This window comes from Nestor notabilis, unplaced genomic scaffold (assembly GCF_000696875.1).
Source record: "Nestor notabilis isolate BGI_N333 unplaced genomic scaffold, ASM69687v1 scaffold11677, whole genome shotgun sequence".
In the NCBI taxonomy this organism is placed as follows: domain Eukaryota; kingdom Metazoa; phylum Chordata; class Aves; order Psittaciformes; family Psittacidae; genus Nestor; species Nestor notabilis.
The window spans coordinates 136,875-158,020 of NW_009935174.1; the positions used below are offsets into that span (position 1 = coordinate 136,875).

The 21,146-nt window shown below is 46.3% G+C and overlaps 1 protein-coding gene across 1 annotated transcript in view; it reads right to left on the reverse strand.

Annotated features, from left to right (window-relative positions):
* Window positions 1-6,128: 6,128 nt before the first annotated feature.
* SORL1 (sortilin-related receptor, L(DLR class) A repeats containing) overlaps window positions 6,129-21,146 on the reverse strand; it is a 32,245-nt gene continuing 17,227 nt past the window's right edge. The window contains exons 25-47 of the mRNA XM_010017717.1: window positions 20,807-20,932; window positions 20,577-20,684; window positions 19,965-20,096; window positions 19,592-19,723; window positions 18,858-18,992; window positions 18,374-18,529; window positions 17,766-17,915; window positions 17,254-17,382; window positions 15,672-15,798; window positions 14,984-15,153; window positions 14,348-14,460; window positions 13,917-14,021; window positions 12,899-12,971; window positions 11,694-11,776; window positions 11,340-11,436; window positions 10,599-10,783; window positions 10,011-10,130; window positions 9,741-9,905; window positions 8,726-8,900; window positions 8,086-8,192; window positions 7,227-7,419; window positions 6,897-7,109; window positions 6,129-6,586 (exon numbers count right to left, since the gene is read on the reverse strand). Coding sequence (XP_010016019.1) covers window positions 6,519-6,586; window positions 6,897-7,109; window positions 7,227-7,419; window positions 8,086-8,192; window positions 8,726-8,900; window positions 9,741-9,905; window positions 10,011-10,130; window positions 10,599-10,783; window positions 11,340-11,436; window positions 11,694-11,776; window positions 12,899-12,971; window positions 13,917-14,021; window positions 14,348-14,460; window positions 14,984-15,153; window positions 15,672-15,798; window positions 17,254-17,382; window positions 17,766-17,915; window positions 18,374-18,529; window positions 18,858-18,992; window positions 19,592-19,723; window positions 19,965-20,096; window positions 20,577-20,684; window positions 20,807-20,932 — 3,062 coding nt within the window. The 3' untranslated portion in view covers window positions 6,129-6,518. The remainder of the gene's footprint in view (window positions 6,587-6,896; window positions 7,110-7,226; window positions 7,420-8,085; window positions 8,193-8,725; window positions 8,901-9,740; window positions 9,906-10,010; window positions 10,131-10,598; window positions 10,784-11,339; window positions 11,437-11,693; window positions 11,777-12,898; window positions 12,972-13,916; window positions 14,022-14,347; window positions 14,461-14,983; window positions 15,154-15,671; window positions 15,799-17,253; window positions 17,383-17,765; window positions 17,916-18,373; window positions 18,530-18,857; window positions 18,993-19,591; window positions 19,724-19,964; window positions 20,097-20,576; window positions 20,685-20,806; window positions 20,933-21,146) is intronic.

A 21,146-nucleotide genomic window follows, 5' to 3' on the forward strand; every position in this document is an offset into this window, starting at 1 on the left:
GTAATTTAGAGGAAAGAAATAAACCACACATCCTGGAAGAGCCCTGGACTACCATTTTTCTTGCATCCCACATTTGGCAGGTTTGAAGACTTGTGGCAGGAGCCAAGATGTTGATGGTTAGCATGAATCTTTCCTTCCCACAGACCCTCTTTTCCCTCCTTTGAGCAGGGGCTGGGCTATCTGGGAGCTCTTGGCTCCTCCAGCCCAAATTCCATCTCAAGTTCTGCTGTGAAATAACCTCAGTTATTTCATCTTTCCTGCCGACAAAGGCTAAACACAAACGTTCAGGAGTCTGGCACCAGAAACTTGGGTTGCTTATTCAAAAGAGGAGCAGCGAGCCAGAACTTCAGCTGCTCTCTCTCAAGATCCAGAGCATTGAAATGCTTAACCCATGCTGGGAAGCGCTTTTGCAGTTTCAGCCTTGCTGTATTTCCAACCTGGCTTCCTCGCTCCTGCAGGCAGCTCCCTAAGTCCTAAATCAGTGTATCTGCATCCTCCCCCTCCTTGTGGTTGCAGGCTGTACACTGGAAGCAGTCCCTGATGTTATTTGTGGGAAAGAGAGATGTAGTTTCAGGAGCAGTAGAGTGAAGGGAGCTTGGATACGGGCCTCCAGGCTGGGTTTGTGCCATGTCCTCCAACTGAAACTGCTCTGGTGGTTGGAATCTTCCTCCTTGATGGGTTCTTATGTGTTTCATAGTGGGGAAAAGCGTTTTGCAGTGAGAATGCTCACTTGCATCTCTTTTCTTTTTTTGGTGATAAGAACAGTTTAATAATTGAAGTAAAACATAATGGTAATAGAAATAATACCAAAGCTGGATGCTTCCTGTGGCATGCTGGGGTTCAGTTGTAAACCAAGAGACAACTGGGGTCTCAAAGAGAAAATGAAGTCACGTAATGCACAAAGCTGGGAGGTTTCTTTGGGAACTGCCAATGTGCTCTGTGATATTTAAGATACCATTATTTGTTAGGAGTCATTGCTTAATATGGGGACCTAAAGTGTTTGAGAGCAGGGTGTATGTACTCGCACAGGTACTAGAGACTCTACGAGAGTCTCATATCTTTCAAGAGCTTGTTGTGTTTAGATGCTAGATAATAAAGGAAGGTCATAAAAACGATAAGAAGGGAGAAAATACAAAGAAAAGAGCCAGGAAAAAAATCCAGTGCAGACTTCCAGGGCAGGTAGGTGTAGTCTGCAACTGGGATTTCTGGCTGCTTTCCCTTGAGAGGTCCAAAGGGTGAGGGCCAGTAGGGTCTTGGTATAAAGAGTCCATAGGCAGCCCACGGAAAGGTTTAAGTGGTGCTGTGGGCAGGAGAGGCCAGATTGCTCAGGCTCTCAGAGCAGTGTTTCTTCAGTTCATCATCAAGTAACTTGATAAATGGTGAAGGCAGTAAAGGTTTAAGGGGGAAAATCTTCCCTATCCATAAAAATCTACAAGTTTTGTTAGGGGGAGCAGGAACAGACCTCTTTTCTGTCGAGCTTTTACTCTGTCAAGCTTTTCTCAGTGACACTTAACGCGGAAGCTTGAGTCATGCTGACTACTTTAAAATAGGTGCACGGGAATGAGGTGTAACTTCTTGTACCTCCTGGGGGGAGGCAATCTATTTCAGCAACAATAGGAAAAGTCAGCTTCATTCATGAAGAAGGGGGCAACGAGGAGGAAGGAATGACTGTTTGTTAATGTTGCCTTAAGCTAAGCATTAACGAAGTGCAACACTTAAAGATGCTTGCATGCTTCAATTATGTCCACCAGCTCACGTTGCCTTTCCAATTATGTAGGCTAAAAAATGAGGTACGTGTGAAGAGACTGCTGCCTGCTCATTACCTCTCTCTGCAGTAGTAATCGTGCTTGCTTTCAGATGCTTGCGTGTCAGGTGTAGTTGCATACACAGGGTTTCAAACAGCAACAACCAAACAGTGCAAACACACCACGTGGCACTGTGGAAATGGATTTTAACCAGGGAAATTATGTGGGATGTGGGCTTAGCACTGGAGATGTTGTTCTGCAAACAGGGAGGTGAAGCTTGGGAAGGCTCAGATGTTGTTTGGTGACTGAAGGTGTTGCTTACTGACTGGTGCTGACCTTGAGGGAAGGGACTGAGAACTAGCTAGATACGTGATTGCATTATGAATGTTACTGGTACCTTTCGAGTAGGACTCTGCTGTTCCTTCTGCAGAGAGCTCCATTTTCCTGTTTCAGCTCATCCTGTTAGGTTACACTGCATGTCCTTTTTATTGCACTAGACACACAGAGACTAGATAATAATCCTGGAAACCAGAAACAGTTTTGTTTACCCAGTCCATTTTTATTATTATCATTAAGTGGGAGAAAAAAACTTGACAGACAAAAATTCCTTTAAAATTGTGCAATAACACATAGCAGAAAGCAATGAATGGAGGCAAAGAAAAAGACACAGAGAAGCAATTCGAATGGTATAGCATCAAACTTCACTTAAGGAAACAGATTACAAGTTGACACTACCTCTAAAAAACTCATTAGAGACTGGCTGCTTGTAGACTGCTGCACGTTTTGAAGGATTACTTATAGATGTTACAGCTAGTTCCAGTAATGAAGGTGCTCTCTGGGTCCAAGAGTAACTAAGTCAATTGCACCATTTCCCTTCTGAAGTCCATTTGAAAGAGACTTGAAAGTTGTTTTGGAAAAATGTTATTTTGGTCTTTCCTGCACACAGTTTTGTGTTTCCACCAGCAAATTAGTCAAGTTTGTCGTAAACTACTACTTTGTCCCTACAAAGAGATTTCAAGCATGCAGATTCCAAGGGTGTGCTGCTCAGTGAGAGTCACTGGCTCAGGGGAGGTTTCCTTGGTGGCTAATATGAGTTTGGGGCTGCTTTTGGTGACTCTAGAAAGGCAGATCCCTCTCTACACAGACAGGAGCTTTCAAGTCACTTCTCCCAGGGTTTCTAGAAACCAGCAGGAAGCAATACCATTTAGGACCACCAACATGACATGCAAACACAAAGGTCCTTTGGTCACGAAGCCAAAAGATGGTGACATGGATGATGGTACCTAGTATTGCATGGCACTTGCTCCCTCACGCTCGTATGTTCTCTCCTCCCCTTTCTGGCTGGGTATGTGCTCATATATATAACTTGATCTTTGTCCAAGGAAAATACTCTTTTCCCTGTACTGAATCTGCATCTGCCTCCCACTAGTGCTGTGTCAAGGTAGGAGCACATGGAACAAGCTATGGCAGGGTGAGCTGGGGTGTGAACTTGCAGCACACCAGCTATTCTGCAGATTGAATGTCTGCGTGCACCCTTTTCCCCTGCGGTTAACACGACATGCTTCACCCCTCTCTGAAATCTCTCTGAGGGTTTACCTGGGGTAGAGGCTGATGTCGAGCAGCAGAGGAGCTGTAAGCTCCTGTGTGCTCGGAGTGGGTGCTCCATGGAGGTGGTGGCCTGTGTAGGCACTGCTGGAGCTGGGACCATTTTACACAGGAGGAGGCAGATGACAGACGAAGGAGGGATGTGATTTATCGAGGCTGATAAATCACATTTATTGTTTTTTTTGACCTTGAATAGATGTTCAGGTCTCAAGCACAGAAAATGGTACTTCCTTGACTTTCTTGTAAAAACCAAAATCTCCACCCCCAAAAAGTGTGTACAAAACCTCTGCCAAAGCAAAACACACCTCACGGTCCAAAACCCCTCCAGAGTTTCGTGTTCAACATTAGTCTTTAGTTCAAATGGACTTTAGAGTACCAGTGTGCATCTGCAGTGAAATGGATGCAAACACAAATGAACTGGAAGAAGTTCCTCCTAACCAGGGTACTTCCCATAGTCCTTTTTTTCCTTATGGATCCAAACATTACACTAGGTTCCTATAAGGCAAACCCAAGTCACTTCCCAAAAGTTAAGGTAACAAGTTATGTCACATTGCATGAGGCTGCTGAAACAAAACCAGGACAAAATGTGCATCCATATCCATGTACCGTATTTACACCAGAACCCTCCCACCCCCTATATTGTCTCTGTGAACAAGATTCCGTGCTTCAAAAGTCCATAAAAATAAATTTACCCAGAACTACATCTATCCTGCTCGCTCCCCACGTGGGGCTCAGGCTTCTCTATCTGTATATATAAAATACACTAGCCCTGTGAAGTTGCTTTGCTGAGAGCACAGCAGTGATTTTTGCACCGAAGGGAAAGTCTCGGAGGGTGGGGAATGCCTCGGCATTACAGTACTGTCCACATAAGGTGAATTTGGCTTGGCACAATGCCTGGCTGCTGCAGTGCCCCCAAACCCCTGTGTAACACAGGAGAGTGAAGCACAGGTAACCAAGAGTGTTGCATCTGAGTACTACATCAAAATGCTTTGCTGGCAACAGACTGAGCTCTGTATGAGTGTTGCTGAGCCACGGGTACAAAGAAGCCTTTCAGAGTGGCCAGAAGTGACTTGTCCCCCAGCTGATGCTTGAAAGCATCCAACTAAGGGATTTCAGTGGAATATAAAGTGGTTACAATGGTTCCCCTTGGCATCTGTCTGCTAGATAGAGATGGGCTAAATTCTATTCCCCTTACTGGAGCAGGATTTACCCTGGGGGTAAGGGGTAAAGGAGCAGTAGGAGAATAGTAATTCTCACCAGTGAGGTACCAGCTTCTGGGATACTTTACTGCAGTTTTCAGTTACCTGTGCCAGAATCATTTGCTTTACAAGGAAGGGGTTCAGTATTCTCTCTCTGCTTTTAGTTGTTTTGGTTTTTTTTTCCCCTGTACAAAATCTGTTTTATATATCTTTAGAATTATTTAGCCTCTGGGTCAGATTCTGGTCTCTTTAGCTGTAATTCTAGGCAAATTGAGCTATACATGCTGGGTTGATTTACTCAGCATCTGACCCACTAACAAAGTAAAAATATTGTAACTCTGCAAGCTTGCTGTTACTTAGAAAAATCCATTAAAGTTTGGTCCCAGCTCTGGGGGGAAAAAACCCTGTCACTGGGAATGGTAATATGAGTAATTGAAAATAGAGTTAGTATTTGTATAGAGTATCAAACCATACAGAACTTTGACTTCTTCTACAGCTTCTGTTTGTGAAATTAAATGGATCAGTCGCATATCAAAACATAGTTGGCCTCTCTCATTTCATCTGTAGGAAGACTGCAATTATAACTTAATCTACACAGCAAAAATACTTTGGGTTTCCACAAACAAAACAGTGTGACAAGACAATGTGCTCTATTTCATGGGTGCCAAGTTTTGCATATATAGAGCATGGACAGGCATGACCTGGGAACATCCGCTTGTGTCGATGCTCTTGGGTTGGCAAGTAGTTGGATTTGTGGTGAGGTTCACAATTTGCTATCACAAAGAAAAGCTTGACAGTGCAGTGGTAACCAGACATTTCTACTGCTTAGCTCTGTAGCCAGTATTATGTCTACTGGAAACGTGAGATGACTAGTGATGGGAAAATAATACATACGCGTATGTATGTTATTTGTAAGGTACTTGAAGGTATAACCACAGCTGCTTTTAGGAAATGCTAATGGGGGAGGATCGAATCCCTGCTCTAAACCAAATGAATTCAGATGTTTAGTATTTGCTGCTCTGTGTGACTGTGGAAAATCTGTATGCGAAGCTCTTTCCTAGTTGTGTACAGTGGAGGCTCCCCCTTCTGTCCCACCGACATATTAGCATCTTGGAGAAGCTCCATGGAAGAGACGTGTCCTCATTACCTGGGAAGTGTGGTTTAAGGTTGCACTTTAAGTTCAGGTAGTGGCGAATCTTTTTCAGTGACATTATTGATGTATAGATTAATTAGGCCATGTGTGATGCGCATGGGCAGCAGTTGGTAGGTATGGCAGCAAGAAACTAAGCTCATACAGAAAGTATGTACTGCAATATCTCGACTTGGGCTCTGAGGTTGCTGAAAGATTGGGTCTTTCAGAAAGGGGAAAAAATGTGAAAATAAGGATTTTTATTATCATGGCAAGAACAACGATGGGGATGCCAGGATACTACTGCCTTTCAAGATAAAGTGGCACATGTTCTACACAAGAATGTGTACAATGTCTGACGACTTTGGAAATCTGTTCTTGAGCAGATTTCCCAATAAATTAACACAACAAAAAATACTTTCATATAAAACAAAGTCCAAAGGATTTTTTTAAAGTAAAAGCAGAACCTTCAGGGACTATATTACTTATCTCTCTCTACATATATAATCTCCTGAATTTTATGTTTAAATAAATTTATTCTCGTCTTTAGAAAAATAAAATGAGTAGCCAATTTAGTGAACGGAAAACATCTCACAGACTTAAAAGCATGCCCAGCAAGCATAGCCTTGTAAGACTAAAGGTTAAATCAAAGCAATTTGTTACTCAACCGACCTAGTCTGCAATTCACAGTTGATTACTACAAAGTGTATTTTTAAATTTTTTTTGGCCCATATAAAAATAACATATTGCAACTCAAAGTGCATTTTTAAAATAAACAATCAACTATTTTTATCAAATAAAATATTTACACCATTTGGTTTTTACAGTCAGAAACACGCTTCATGCGATGACCATGGGGACATCATCTGAAAATCCAGTTATCATTGGGGCTTCGTCATCCTCATCTCCTGAAAAACAAACCCAGAGTGCTGTTATGCTGCTCTCAGCATGTCATAGGGCACGACTAGACAGGCTACTAAAACTGCCCTCAAAACCAGTAAATTCATACTCCTACCTGGTTGTTCTGTTATATTCACATTTGCATTAGAGGGAGCGGTTTAAGTGAAGTTGCTACAACACCTTTGTATTCTTAGGTCAGAATAAAATCTATAGAGATATTTATGCCAAAGGTGTCCTAAAGCATGACAGAGAAGTCAGTTCTTGCACTCGTTTGATCATATCCTGAAATGCCATTGCATGAAACCAAGGGCTACGTACCTAAATCATCTCCTGAAGAGAATATGGCCGAGCCCAGGCGGGAGCTGTAGTGGCTGTTTGCAAAGGCAGTGAAGCTGTTCTGCAGCCGTCTGTGCCTCATGTACAGCACCACGAAGCCAATCCCGAGGGTCACCAGCAGCAGGAACAGCACCGGTACCACAATGGCAGCCACATCTGTGGATCTACCGGCTTTTGCTGCAGAGGAGTCCTCACCTAAGATAAGGGAGGGAGAGAAGTGCTACTTGCAACTGATAGTGCATTTCTCTAGTGAGTTTGTGAGGCTTTTATGGCTCTTCGTTAAGGAGGATGGGAAAAATGACAGTGACTTACCAGTTCCTAGTTCATCATAGAGAAGTGTGGCCGGCTCACCGCACATCTGCCCGCTGTACAGGCACCTGGCCTGAACGGTGAAGGAATAGTTGTGACCTATCTTCAGGTTGGAAACCTTGAAGAAGTTTTCTGTGGTGTTCCCGAGATAAGCTGTGATGTTCATCAAGCTGTCAAACATGTGAATCTCGTAACCCTAATCGTTGTGAAAACAAAGATACGAACCCCAAGTTACTCAGCTGCTGAGGTCAGGTTTGCTCCTCTTGGCAGAACTTTGAAGCTTGTGTTTCCTTCTGTATCTAGCTTTGATGAAATGTGTTGGGCTATCGGCTGGGAGAGAGCAATGTGGAGTCTCTGTCCATGCCTGTCAGTGTGCATTGAGCTTGGCACAGTTTAGGGTGGAGAGAAGATCTTGGTCTGTCTGGTTCACTCTGTTCTTAGCATCTACCCGAGACCACCCAAAAGACAGGGTCCGGTAAAGGTGATGGCTTGTTTGCTGACAGAGAACATGTCACAGATTTGCTATCAAACTCTCAATAATGACAATTCTCAGACACTACTGATGTGCTTCTCAGCTCGGCCGGGCAGTGTCCTATTCCTGGTCCTTTCACAAATGTGACAGATGACCCTTCCAAGAGGATAATGATATTCTTAAAAGGTGACCCATTGGATCTATCAGCTTTAGTGCCTTAGTTGTGATAGGAATTAAAGTAAGCTCTATCTAGAGGGCTCATCAAAGACACTTAGAGGATCAGAGCATATCAGTGTATTATAAAGAGCCTGTGAAAGGAGTCTTGCAGGGACTCTGCTCTAGGTTTTTCTGAAACACTGCCTGTAGGACAGGAGATATATCACAACTTACCCGGCTTTCATTGAAATTACTTTCCTTTAATGCCAAACTCTTCCAAAAAAGCAGAATATGGTCCTTTTCTGTTATAATTTTTAAGGCGTCGGGTGCAGACAGTGGAACTGCAGAGAAAAAATGGCAGGTTAGGTTTTAACAGTGGTGAAACTTTGCTTTTGGCTGAAAACCAGCACTGGGGTCACTTCTAAAACTTGGTGTATCTAGGGCTCAGCACAATACTCTGCTTAGAAAAAGGCTGTACTGGAAGAGAGGATGCTGTGGCATGTAATCTGGAAGGAGGGTTTTAGTGGGTTTAATGCAAGGACCGTAATGGTACTTCATGCTGTCTACACAGCCAGCCAAACAGGTGTCTTTCCCATCTCCATCCAGGCAGAAGAAAAACTCCCCATGCGTTGTCTGAGAGGCTTCCTCTCCACTGCTGCTGTTCAGGGGTTTAATTGCCTTCCATAGGAGCTGCAGGGAGGCTTCTCAGAACTAGGCTTTGGCTGTGGGAGAGGACTAAGCAATGCAGAAACACTCCTGCAGCTTCCAACCAGCACAGGGGTGGGATGGATGGTGTGCAGGGTAGGCTTTGTGTACCCTCTATGGACAGTGCTTCAAGGACTTGCCTTGGCACCCATCCAGTAGTACTCTTTACCTGTGTTGATCTTCATGCTGGATTCCTTGCTCATGTTTCCCAGTTGAACAATCACATGGTATTTGCCTCCTGGTTCAAGTTTCTTAATGGTGTACTCCACTGTACTGTTCCGGGTTTTCACTTTGTAGATTTTATCTGTTTTTCTTACTAAATCTTTAACTGCCACAGCATATAACTGAGGGGGAGGAAAGGCACACAGTGAAAGGTCTTAGTTTCCTGCAGACCTGCTAGCAATCCCATACAATGGTAGGACATTAAGCAGGGGGGTAAAATTTGCATTAAAGCGTGCGTGTGCTGCACAGAAAGCCTGGGAAGTAAGATTTCAAGCCTCTTGCTTGACTCACTGGATCCCTGCCTGAGATGATATTTACAGATACAGAAAATGCAGTTACTGGAACAGATGAGGGCAGGAGGAAAACCTCAGGTTGTATTTCTTAATGAATTAAAGGACGCAGTGCAACCTTCTGCCCTGACAAAGTTTCAAGTTTTGCCAGGAAGATTTATACCTCTCAACCTTTGCTGTTAAAGTCTCTGGACCAGAATAGGAGCGGAATGCTTGCTGAGAAAATGACTCGCCTTCAGTGGAGCAAGACCTGACTGTACGCCAGTGTGCCAGAAAACAGAGCCAGGCTTTGTTGGGGCTAGAGCAGGAGGCAGAGCCTGCAGCACGGCTGGCCCAATGCCTGACCTATGTGCTGGGCTCAGGCACTGGCCAGCCTGGACTCCAGGGCAAAGCTTGAAGCCCAGAAAGGTGTTTCAGCACATGCCCAAGTTTGCTTTCAGACTCAGTAAGAGCTATCCCAGACCGGACTCTTTTTAAATGCAGCGTGAATGTTATAGACCTGTAAAGAGAGGAAATGCAGGTCTCTGAGGTGTCAGCATCTTGATGATGACTATCTGAATGGGGTGTAAACCTATCTCAGACTCAGTTCTCCATCAGCAGCAGAGCAGGGATCTGTCTTTGAGCCAGAGTTTTGCATGCAAAGGGATAGGAGAAAGTGCTGTGAGGTATTACCATGTCCTGGTCGGGTGAATCATACGGAGATTCCCACTTAATGACTGCAAATGTCTTTCCGGTGTGCACAGAGTGGAGGTGGCGAGGGGGAAGCCGGTTGTCAGGGATCATCTTCACCACAACGTAGTCAGAAGGTGGCCCTTGGTAAGGAGACATCACACGGACCTTGAAGGGATGACACAGCACAGTGGTTAATACTGTGCCTTTACGCTTCAGTAGCAAGCTACAGCCCACAGCGTGGGTAGGAGTGGGAACAGAAAAGGAGCTTACCAGAAACAGGTACTGCTCGTCCCGCTGCACGAGCACAGTGATGTTGTGGGAGGTCGTGGTGGTGTTGTGAGGGCTCCTGTACAACTCTAGGAAGGACGTAGCATAAAAGATGCCATAGACCTGTGAAGGAAGAGCACAACACAGATGGTACAGTTTGTCATGGCCCAGAGCATCCACCCAAACTTTTACTGGCTGCCCCACTTTTGAGGGACATGAAGCAAAGACCCTTTTATGTTTGGGCACTCTGTCTTGCCCAGGTTCATGTTCAATCTGTCTGTGTCCTCCCACTCTAAAATCCAGGGCTCAGCTCTGATAACACAGCAGTTAATTGAAAGACCACTGGAGCATCATGCTATCTGTATTCCAGCTACTTCACCACTGCATCAGTGACTGAGCAAACAGATAAGAAGAAGCTTTCTCTGCTTCTGTTTAAGGGCAGCGGGTGCTTTCCCTATTTTTTTGGAGCATAAAGTTTTCAGGGCCTTGGAATTCTATCCCACAAATAATCCTGACTTAAGATTTCGCTTGTGTTTTGAGGTTCTGAGCTAGAGCCCCTCCTGGATGGGGAGAAAAGAGTTGGTGCCTTACAACATTCCTTGGTCCAGTCCAGCTGCACTCCACCGCAGTCTGGTTGATGGCCTTGGCCTTGAGACTTGGTGATGCAGGTCTTGTCCCACTGGTCATGACATGTACAAAAGACAGAGGGCTGTCACCCAGCTCCGTCTTAGCCCAAGCAGAAATTTCATAGGGGGTATGTGCTGTCAAATTTGCCACTGAGCAAGAAGAGAAACATGCACTATTAGGTGAGGCAAAGTACTGCAATGGCAGGGTGAGAGCACTAGGAAACAGTCAGCATAATCAAACAGTCTTGGACAGGAGCCTGCCTCCCTTGGCTTGTGTTTTCACCAGTTTTGAGTCATTTCCTTTGCACAGAAGCACCTGGGACTCTGGTATCTAACTTAGCCAGTGCTTTTGTGTATTGGGATGCTTTCCCACATGTAGGCTGTACACTCCAAACCAGCAATTAGATTGACAGGGGCATGTAGTGTATATAAACCCATGAAATTGTTGACCTTTTGCAGAGCAGATAAGGAACCATAAACAAAATGTGTTGAGAAAAGGCTAGTGCAGCTCTGGGGGATAAATCCCAAATCTGCTTGAAATCTCCGAGTCCTGACAACAGAGGCCAAGGATTTGCTGGTTTGTCTTTTCCAGATGTACTCTATACTAAACAGAAACTACTAGTTGCAAAGAAAGAACACATCCTTCCATAAAACCTTCCGTTTGCTGTTGACTAAAGCAGAATTTTATACTTAGCACAGAATTTACCTTTTTGGATGGACTTTTCTCCTTCTATGATCAAAGTCCTTTTTTCCTGCCTGTGTGTATCAAATGTCCAGTAGATGTTCACAACATAACCGCTGACCTGTCAAGCAGCAAGGGCACACAAAAGGAACTATCACTTCAGCTGGTTTTGCATGCAGTGAAAGAGTCACTGCTGAAGGTCTCTGCATTGTATTCTCCATCCTAATTAAGAGCTGGGGCAGTTTATGAGTAGTAAGAAATGATTTAGCATGAAAAAACTAAGTGATTTCAACACTTAAATAGTGGCAGCTTATCCCATCTAGTATTTACCATTTACCTGACGCATGTCTTCATTTCAGTTTCAGAAGTAAAGGTTACCTTGATATTAGTAGTCATTTTTAGGCTGAAGCTTATGGAGTCTTCACTGTAGCTCTCAATGTGTATGACAGGAGGAGGAATAACTGGAAGGAAAGAGAAACACAAAGAAATACAAATACTTAAATACTTATTGAGAGGGGACAGGTAAAATACAGGCTTTCAGTATGACAACCAGCTCTTGGACCAGGAGTCCTTGTTTGTCTCTTAGACATATACCCCTCAGAGAAGACACTGACATGCTGTACTTCCATCGTTTTCTGTCACCAACCCCAAAGCTTAGCACAGGCTGGAAGCAGAGAGGTCTGAGCTCAGGTATTTTACTTCTGAACTCAGTGGGACAAGTTCATATCCCAGTTAATGGCTTTTGGCCTTCTGAGGAACTGGTGAGAGAGGTCAGGAGCTGTTGGCGGGGACAGCTACCAAACACTCATGCAAAACCAGAAGTGAAAATAGTTACAGTTCTTTCTACCTCTGTTTTTTATCTGGATCATGCAATTTTAGTAGCGTGGTGTTTCCTTTCCTTCCTTTGTTAACATAGTGAGGATACCACTTTTATCAAACAAATTAACAGACAATTTTGGCATCAGAATATGGGTTTGAAAGAAAAACCTGGCATCAATATAAGTGATTTCAAAAGGTTTTTCTAAAAAGAGTTTGGAGAAAAATTATTTACTGTGGTGTTTGAATGTATTTACTGTCAGACTGCAATGTTGTGGTAGTTGCTGGAAGCCTTAGCGGCCTGTCAGTGGTCTAACCTACAGGAGATGCAGAAACCATGATAATCATAACCTAAGAGGGAGAAGAACGAGCAAGCATCCTTTCAGAAGGAGTTGGTGGTAATGTGTCCTGCCTATCTGAAGGTAGGATCTAGCCTACACAAGCTGGAGGGAATCCATCTGCAGCCTAGGAGAGAGGCGCACCTTCTGGATAGGCTTCTTGCCCACTTCCAGGGTAGTAGATCCGATTTACATGCCACAGAGTTCAGAGGGAGAGTCCGAGACCTGTTCAGACTTGCCACTGAACTTTGAGGCAGCTGAAGTTAAGCAAAATGGCACAGCAAAGTGTTAAATAGTGTAAAATGCTCCATAGGGAAGAATAAAGGACAAGGAGGTGGTTATGCTGGTAGTGGTACACTGATGCTAACACTTCAGGCTTATCTTCTGCCTTTTTGTTATGTTGTCCAAGTTGATCAAAATAACATTTACCTTTGCCTTTCATGGTGGTTATGGATTTGGAATCACTCCAGTTTCCCACTCCTCGACTAGTTACTGCAGCAACCTTTTTAAATAAGAAGGTTGGTTAATAGGAACAAATGTATAATGCCAACATCATATAACGCAAACAGAGAATGAGGTTAAAGCAAGGTTATGGACATGGCAGAGCTCATGGGAAAAGGACTTTGAAGGAAACAATAGCTTAATTACTTGGCAATAAAATGCTTATTACAGAGATAAAGCAGACTACTTTAAGTCAATTAAAGGAATCTAAGAGAAGGGAGGTGCACCCTCTTTGCAGATAACTGTTCTTTTATGGGATCTTGATGAGAAATCCACCAAGATAAGGAGCTTTGGACTCTATCAGTCCAAAGAATCACACTAGTGAAGCCCATACAAGCTCTGAATCTAGTTCCAAAGACTTATTTGGGAACAGATTAATATGGGAAGGAATATCCTGGAAGGAAAGACTTGCTCCGGCCTATTGTAAGAATAACACTGATTCACAGGAGTGGGGTCTCGTTTATCCCACTTCCCAGTGAGCTCTCCCAGAAACCCATGATCAGGGAGGAATGGACAGTGGCAGAGCACATATTTCACTGTGCAGACTTTTATTTCTTATTCTTACTACTTCTGTCTATAATTACCCAGGTTCTCCCATGCGCATATACTCCCTACAGCTCAATCTGCTGCTTTTCCTAGTGATATAGTACGGACCGAATTTGTCTCTGGCCCAGATCCGCTGCAATTGCAGTGACATTGGAATGGGCAACTAGTGCAGATTTCATAATACAGCCTGGCCGCCTGGGATGGCCAAATGAAGGGCCTTAATTTAGGCCTTGAAACTATATACATTAGCAGTGCAAATGCCAACTCCCCATTGTGGGTTGACATTAAAGGGCAGGATTTTAACAACATGCTTTTTTAGCAAGTACTTGACTGTGCAGGATTTAAACCATGTAGTGAAAAGTAATGAGAGCATGCATAGATAGAGCTTGAAAATACTCACTCTAACTGTGTATAATGTGTTGACCTGTAAGTTCTTGATCTCAGTGTAGTTCTTGCTGGTTCTAAGGGATGACCACTCCTTGGATCCACTCCTGCTGTATTCCACCTAGGAGCACCAAAACAAAGGATGATGGTTCCACAGTCAACAATACTGCAGGGTGACAGGTTTCTCTGTGTCAAAATGTCAGTAGAAAGAAGTATGAAAGCTTAGAAATGGAGCCAGAAATCAGATTATGAACTTGAGGGTGGCAGCGCTATCTACAGCCCTGCAGCATTTCTTCTCGCAACTTGCCACGATGATCTCAGCAGATTTCCTCTACAAAATGCCCTATTCCTGGCCCACCCTTCTCTGCAGAGGTAGCTGTGTTCAGACAGGCCAGCCCATGCTGCTGCAAGCCCCCAGAAGTCTTCCCCATCCCACCATAGACTCACGATGAATTCCCGTATGAGGCCGTGGGCATTCACGGGAGGACTCCAGCAGCTCATCACCACACCCTCTGCTTCTTTATTCAGGGACAGCTGAAGGTTAAAGGGCGCATCTGGTACTAGGGAGAGAAACAAGGGTGTTAGTGACTGTTGCAGTTGTGTATCCAGATCACATGGGGAAAAGCGGTTCTGGCTCATGGGAGATGTCTTATTCCTGTAGTTGTGTCCCAAATCCCTGTCACCTCCCTCTGGAGCAATGAAGCCTTGTTCATAACTGCAGTGAAGCTAGGATTTCACTAAGCTCTTTGCTTGCTTTTGCATCCCTTCCTTTACCTGATCTCCATTCTGCAGCTAGAAGGCTCTTGCTCCTTGCAATACGGAACAGTCCCACAGGCTCAGCACTGTGAGAAGGTATGAACTTTCCAGGGATACTAAACCACGGGGAAGAAAGAGGGCATGCTGGTAACCCAGTGCAGGACTGACTAGGCTGGGAACCCACAGCCCATTTCCCAGTCCAGCACAATTCCCAGGCCTGTGGAAAGACACGTTTTGCTTGTAACAGAGAGACCTCTGCAGTAAATACTTTCTAAGCCAAAGCAGCATGTATCAGGTCACTGACATGAGCCATGCAGGTCTACTTACATCCTTCTGGTGCCCGGAGGGTGATGAAGTCATTGGTGTTGTAGACTCGGCTAAGACACTGCACTTGGACTTTCACCTGATAAGTACAGTCAGGCTTGAGGACTTTCAAAACACTGTTGGTTTTGTTGCTGTGAGTTTCCAAGATCTTCCAAATGCTTTCACCAACTGTCCTGCATGAGAGAGTCACACCTCTCCAGTCAGGATGGTGTTTAGTAACACAGGGGACACAGCTTGTCCCAAAGAGTGAATCTGTATGTTGAGAGCTTGCTGCTTAGTTTTCTTTTCATTAAAGCCACACGACTGGCTTGAAAAGATGCTCTTTGAAAGCCTGAACTAAACATAGCTTAGTGACGTAGAAGCACTGACCTCTGAGGTTTTCTATAACTTCTGTGCTCTCATTTCTTGACTTCATTCTCACTGCTAGTGGTCCCACAAAGACACACACACACCCCCCTCTCAAATAAAGCTTCATTACTCTCTGAGTAAATAGTCAAGGAGGAAACAAACATAGCTTTTCACAAATCAGAAGATTTTCTAAGCAGAACTAGATTGCACAGCTGTCTTTCAGGCCTGATTCTGTACAGTTCGTTGCTCTAAGCATAGGCACATTTATACGTTTGCTCGTGTTTCTCCTAGCCTTTACCTGATATGAATAGCACTGGGTCATGTAGTGCAATGGGTGGTGTACCTGTAATAGATGTTGTAGACACAGGAGGTCGAGGACATTCTTTTTGGCCGAGCCCAGGTCAGAGTGACGTCGCCAGAGAAATCAGCCGTCCATTGGAGGTTCTGGACTTTGTACACGATTGTCTCATCTAAGCAGGCAATAGGAAAAGTTAGTCTATTGCAGAGAAACAAGCCTTTTGCCCATAGCAGAAACAGGAGTTATGTTTGTAGCACAAACATGTGGAGGTAGAAACAGTAGTATGACTGAAGGGAGTGTCTGCACCATTCAAATTAGATGTGTAATTTAGATGGGTGTTATCAGTGGAGAAGAACATGCTCATCAGAAGGCAGTTCAGAGCAGGAACCATACCCTGGTGCTCTTAGCTCTCCCCACAATGTCTTGTCTGTTTTTTATGGTGCATGAAATAGCATCATTTTGGAAGTTTATGAATGCAAACTGATCAGTGCAAGCTAAGTCACTCTTCTGCTCCTGCAATGGATCTGTGCTGTCCCTGTAAGCTATCCAGGGCCTTTCTTTGTGTGGTCTTCCTTATCACATCTCGTGTTCAGCAGAAGGACCCAAGCAAAGGCTGATAATTAAGGCAGTAGTCTGGGGATTGCCTTGATGCGAGCTCTGCAGCTCAATCACCACCTGACCTTGGGAGAGGCATTTAGGGGATAACAGCACTGTGAAATCCAGTGCTGGCAGTGGTGGAGACTGGTGGTGCTTATCTGAAATGGCTCCAATCCATGCCCTGCTCCTGCTAGGCCATTCCCTGCTTTCTCCCTCCAGGGACCATGTGTCAGAGCCCACATTCAAATGCCATGGCCTGGCCCCGCTTGGGTGCTCAGCTTCATTCCAGTGCTGTAGGGAAGCCAAGTGGAGCAGAGTCAAACTGCTGCTGCTTCATTTTCCCTAACCAACTGGAAGTGAAACCCAGCAGGGATGCAGGCCTGCAGACAGGCACAGCGAGACAAGCTATCTAAGGGAAAAGAGCTGGTTTCCTTTTGGTGTAGCAGCCAAGCCATGAATCTCAGTAGCTCCTTCCCCCTCCCCTGAATCTGCTAGCCTCTCCCAATCAATATTTAATTAAAGAACTAAAACCTGACTGATGCTCAAACCCCCACGCAGGTCACTAGAAAAGCAGCTCAACCTCATGGCTGTCCAGAGACAGCAATTGATTGCTGTTATCTGCCCAGGGCTGGCTGCTCCCTGCATCCCGTGTGCCTCCACAGGGCCACCAAAGGCCAGTGTGGGAGGACCAGTGATGGCAGTAGGAGACAAACCATTGTTCACAGGGTCACCCTGCAGAGGAGGACAGAGCTGGAGACCTCTGCTTTACCTGTGGGCCATGTAAAATAGACCACTTTGCTCCTACCCATCCTTAAGTTATTTTTCTTTGCGTGAGGCCACTGGAAGGCAAGTTGTCAGTGCAGAAGCTGGTTGGGAAGTTTGGTATAAATCGGTGAGGAGACAGGTTGTGCAGCTGAACACAGGCTGATGTGTCTAGGGTGTTAGGAATGAAAGGTTAGGTGTCCAGGAGAGCACCTCTGCATGCTAATGCAGAGCAGGGAATGAGAAATGGGAGAGGGCTGCTGCTTACCGGTACAGTTCTTCTCATCACTGCTGTCTGAGCAGTCCAGAAATCCATCACACCGCTCTGTCAACATAATGCAGGTCTCTCCATCCTCGCATTTATAACCATTAGGGCACGACACGGTGCTCTGAGTAGCTGAAAGAGGCACAATGGTTTCAGAACTCAAGGCAGGAAAGTTTCCTCACCAGCACTGGGCTATTTTCAGTGCCAGTGCTGCTTCGATGCTGGGGGAGCTGCATGTCAGGCAGAGTGTGTCAGTCATAGGCTATCTCATTCTGGCTGCATCTCCTGGCATGGTAGCATCAAAAAAACCTGGAGCGTATCCCATGGAAAACAACCACCGGACTTCTAATGGGAATGTCTCTAGTTGTTTGGGTCTTTTATTCCTTTTTTACTGTAATGCTGCATTTACTGCAAGGATTTCACCAGCAGTAACATTCCTCGGTGGCTCCACTGTCCTCACAAAGAGGTTCCCAAGGGAAAGGGCCAGTGAGATGTTGTCCCCTCCCAACACTTACGGCAGTTCCTCTCATCCGTGCCATCCTGGCAGTCCCGCACGCCGTCGCACCGCTTCCAGTTGGGAATGCACTTGCGCAGCTGCTGGCACTCGAACTCGAACCTGCTGCAGCGTCCCTGCAGCGCCGGGGAGGTGGCCGTCACGTTGGGTCCTGCACACAGCAGCCGGTGAGGAAACCACCCAAGGCACCAGGCGGCCACAGCCACCAAGAAGCACCAAAACCTGTCCCCAGGTCTCGACTCCACTAGATGGCAATCTCTTCCCATCTAGCAGGTAGATGGCTTCTGCTGGGATGTCCAGAGCCATCCTCTCTTCTGACTGCAGAGGGCTTGACAAGCAACTAGTTTGCAGGAGGTGCGCTGCACCAGCTCGGAGCTCAGCAAGCTTTAGCAAGGACCACAGTGAGAAAAAAACCTCCTTCACCTTCAGCGTAGGACTGAGCTGGAAAACCTGCTCTGCAGCCCTGCTTTCCATGTCCCTACGCAGTTTAAGACATGTCATTTGAGCAGGGACCTGCTGCAATTCAACCCTGTAATCTGGTAAGGCTCTGAGACCGAAAGGCCAACAGTCCTTGGGGACATGATCCTACAGAGGAAGAGGAAAGCTTACGTGAGGTAGGACAAGCTTCCTCATCGGAGCCGTCGGTGCAATCCTTGTAGCCGTCGCAGACCCAACTGTTCATGATGCAGGTACCGCTGTTGCAACGGAAGTGGTTCGGTAAACACGTTGGTGGGATGGGTGTAGTGATGGGATGAACTGGAGAACCTGAAAATACACCGTGGAGGGCTGACCTGAGATCCCCGCTCCTGCGTATGGGCTGTAAGCTGGGCTGCAGGCAAGGTGTTACAAGCCCAATTTTCATCTGTATTGTATCTGCACAGCTTCTAATCAGGATTTCCAAAAACACAGAGTAAAAAGATGCACGAGAGCGCACACTTGGACATTCATACGGGATTTCTGGAGCCATGGGGGCTGGCACAGGCTGTCCTGAGCATCCCTACAGGAAGACAGCTGATGCTAAGAGTAGTCCTTCAGCATGTCACAGCCCAGCCTCAGCCAGGGCTTCTGTAAGCTGAGTGCTGTGTGCCCTTACCCTCACAGTCCTTCTCATCGGACCAGTCCCCGCAGTCATTCTCCTCGTCACACTTCCACCGGTTGGGGATGCAGTGCCCATTCCCACACTGGAACTGGTAGTACCGGGAGCAGTTCGGGGCCTCTGTTGGGTTTTCTGACAACAAGAGGGAGAGTTCTGTGACCTCCAGTGTTATCTCACCAATCTTCAGCAGAGCTGAGGCATGGCAGCATCTCAGACTGGGCCACGGCTGACCCAGAGATAATCACACTATCTATTTGCCTGGATAGCATGGGCAGAGTCCTTTCTCTCCGTTTCCAGCATCCCCATTCATCACAGCCCTCACTAGCCTGCTGCCATCACTATTAGGTCTGTGTGCTGGGTGCTTCATGGCCAGACACCACCTATGATCTCAGTACCAGAGCTGACAGCAAGATTCAGATAGAGCCTGGCAGAGAGGGAGAAGCAAACCCCGCAACTCTGTAATGAAGACGCAGCTGCTTCGTCTGGCTGGGTACAGCTCCTACAGCTACCCAGGGAACAGTGGTGTAAATATTGAGTTTGGCTGAAAACTGCCTCTCTGCTTTGGGCTGGGAATCTGTGGAGTAAATATGGTCACATATGACTTAGTCAACCGCAAGATGTGCCAGCCATATCAGGTTATACACAAGTGCTTATGTAAAACATGAAGAATGCTCCTGAAATTCAAAGGAGGCTGGAGCTGTGGTGACAAGAGACCCTGAGGTACTGCTCACCACAGTTTGCTTCATCAGAGTAATCGCCACAGTCATCCATCCCATCGCACTTCCACACCAGACTGATGCACACGCCGTTCTGGCACTGGAAGCTGAACTGGTCACAGGTTCGGTGGAACTCGGGGTCCTGGGCTGCAGGGCGGCATGGAGAGACATGAGAGGTTTACTGTAAAGACCAAGGACTTGAGGGAAGCTCACCATTGAGGAGGAAGGAAGGAGCACACTCAGAGACAATCATGGATTTATAAGCAGAGCATTACCACAGCCACCTCTTAGGAGATGTGTCAGCTTTCCGATACACTTTCTTCTCCATGCCTCTGCTTTCATTCTCTATCCAACCTCCTTTTGCAAAGATGCACAATATCACACTTACAGCAGCCAGCATAGTTGGCATCTTCATCTGATCCATCTCGACACTGGATGATGCCATCACACACCATGGAGTGGAACAAGCACTGCTGCCGGTTCTTGCACACAAAATCCATGTAGCGGGTGCACAGGGGTTCTAGAAAAATGGGAGGTCAGGAGGAGAGGGGATCAATTTAATTTTTCGCAACAAGGTTTCCTACTTGCAGAATGAAAATACGAGAGGCAGCTTGAGTTGCAATTCTGCACAGACCTGAGTGCAGCAGCCAGATTTCAGAAAGTTACAGAAAGGTTCCAAGACAGATTGCTCGAGCTCTGTCCCTGCACAGGCTGCCCTCGCCCAGGAATGCATGGGGATGCACCCAGGTTGGCACAGGCACCAGGAAGGGTTTGGTCACTCCTTGAATACAGCCCCTGACAGCGCATCCTTCCTATGTGTGACAGCCCTGCCAGCGCCTTTTGCTGACACTCACAAACCAGCTGATTTCCCAGGGGGCTCGTGAATGCTAACTAAGGCTTTCCCATTATCTCACCAGGGCTTTTTTCCCAGTGAGACAGGCTTTGGCAGACTGAAGGCTGTCAGCCTTCACTGTTAGAACCCCACAGCCCCCGTACTCACCACAGTGCTGCTCATCCGAGGCGTCGGAGCAGTCATTGATGCCATCACAGTGTTTGCTGGTTGGGATGCAAGTGCCGTTGGGGCACTGGAAGCCGTTGCACTTCTTTTCTGAAATGCAGAATTGGGTGGATGCCGTGTGGGGGGTTTTAAAGCTGCCTTTAAGTAGCTACAAAAAGCACAACCCCAGTTGTCTTCTCCCTCCCCATGGCAGAGCCCCATCTGCATGTTACCGCAGTTGGCAGGGTCCTCATCAGAGCCGTCCTGGCAGTCAGCATCACCGTCGCATGCCCAGCGCTGCGGGATGCAGTGTCCATTGTGGCACTGGAAGCTGGAGGCCTCGCAGGTGTGATAAACTGCTGAAACCAGAGCCAGGGGGGAGGCCTGAGCGTGGGGCACTGCCATGACCCCACTGAGCTGTGGTACATGTTGCGTCAGGCCCCACCACCAAGCCCCAGGCGAGAGATTCCTGGGTCACACTGTGGTCTTTTCCTCTCCATGCTATGTTTGCTCCCAAGCCTGCTGTGCATCGGGGATGGCCTTTGGAGGCTAGCAAGTCCTCCCAAAGATCTC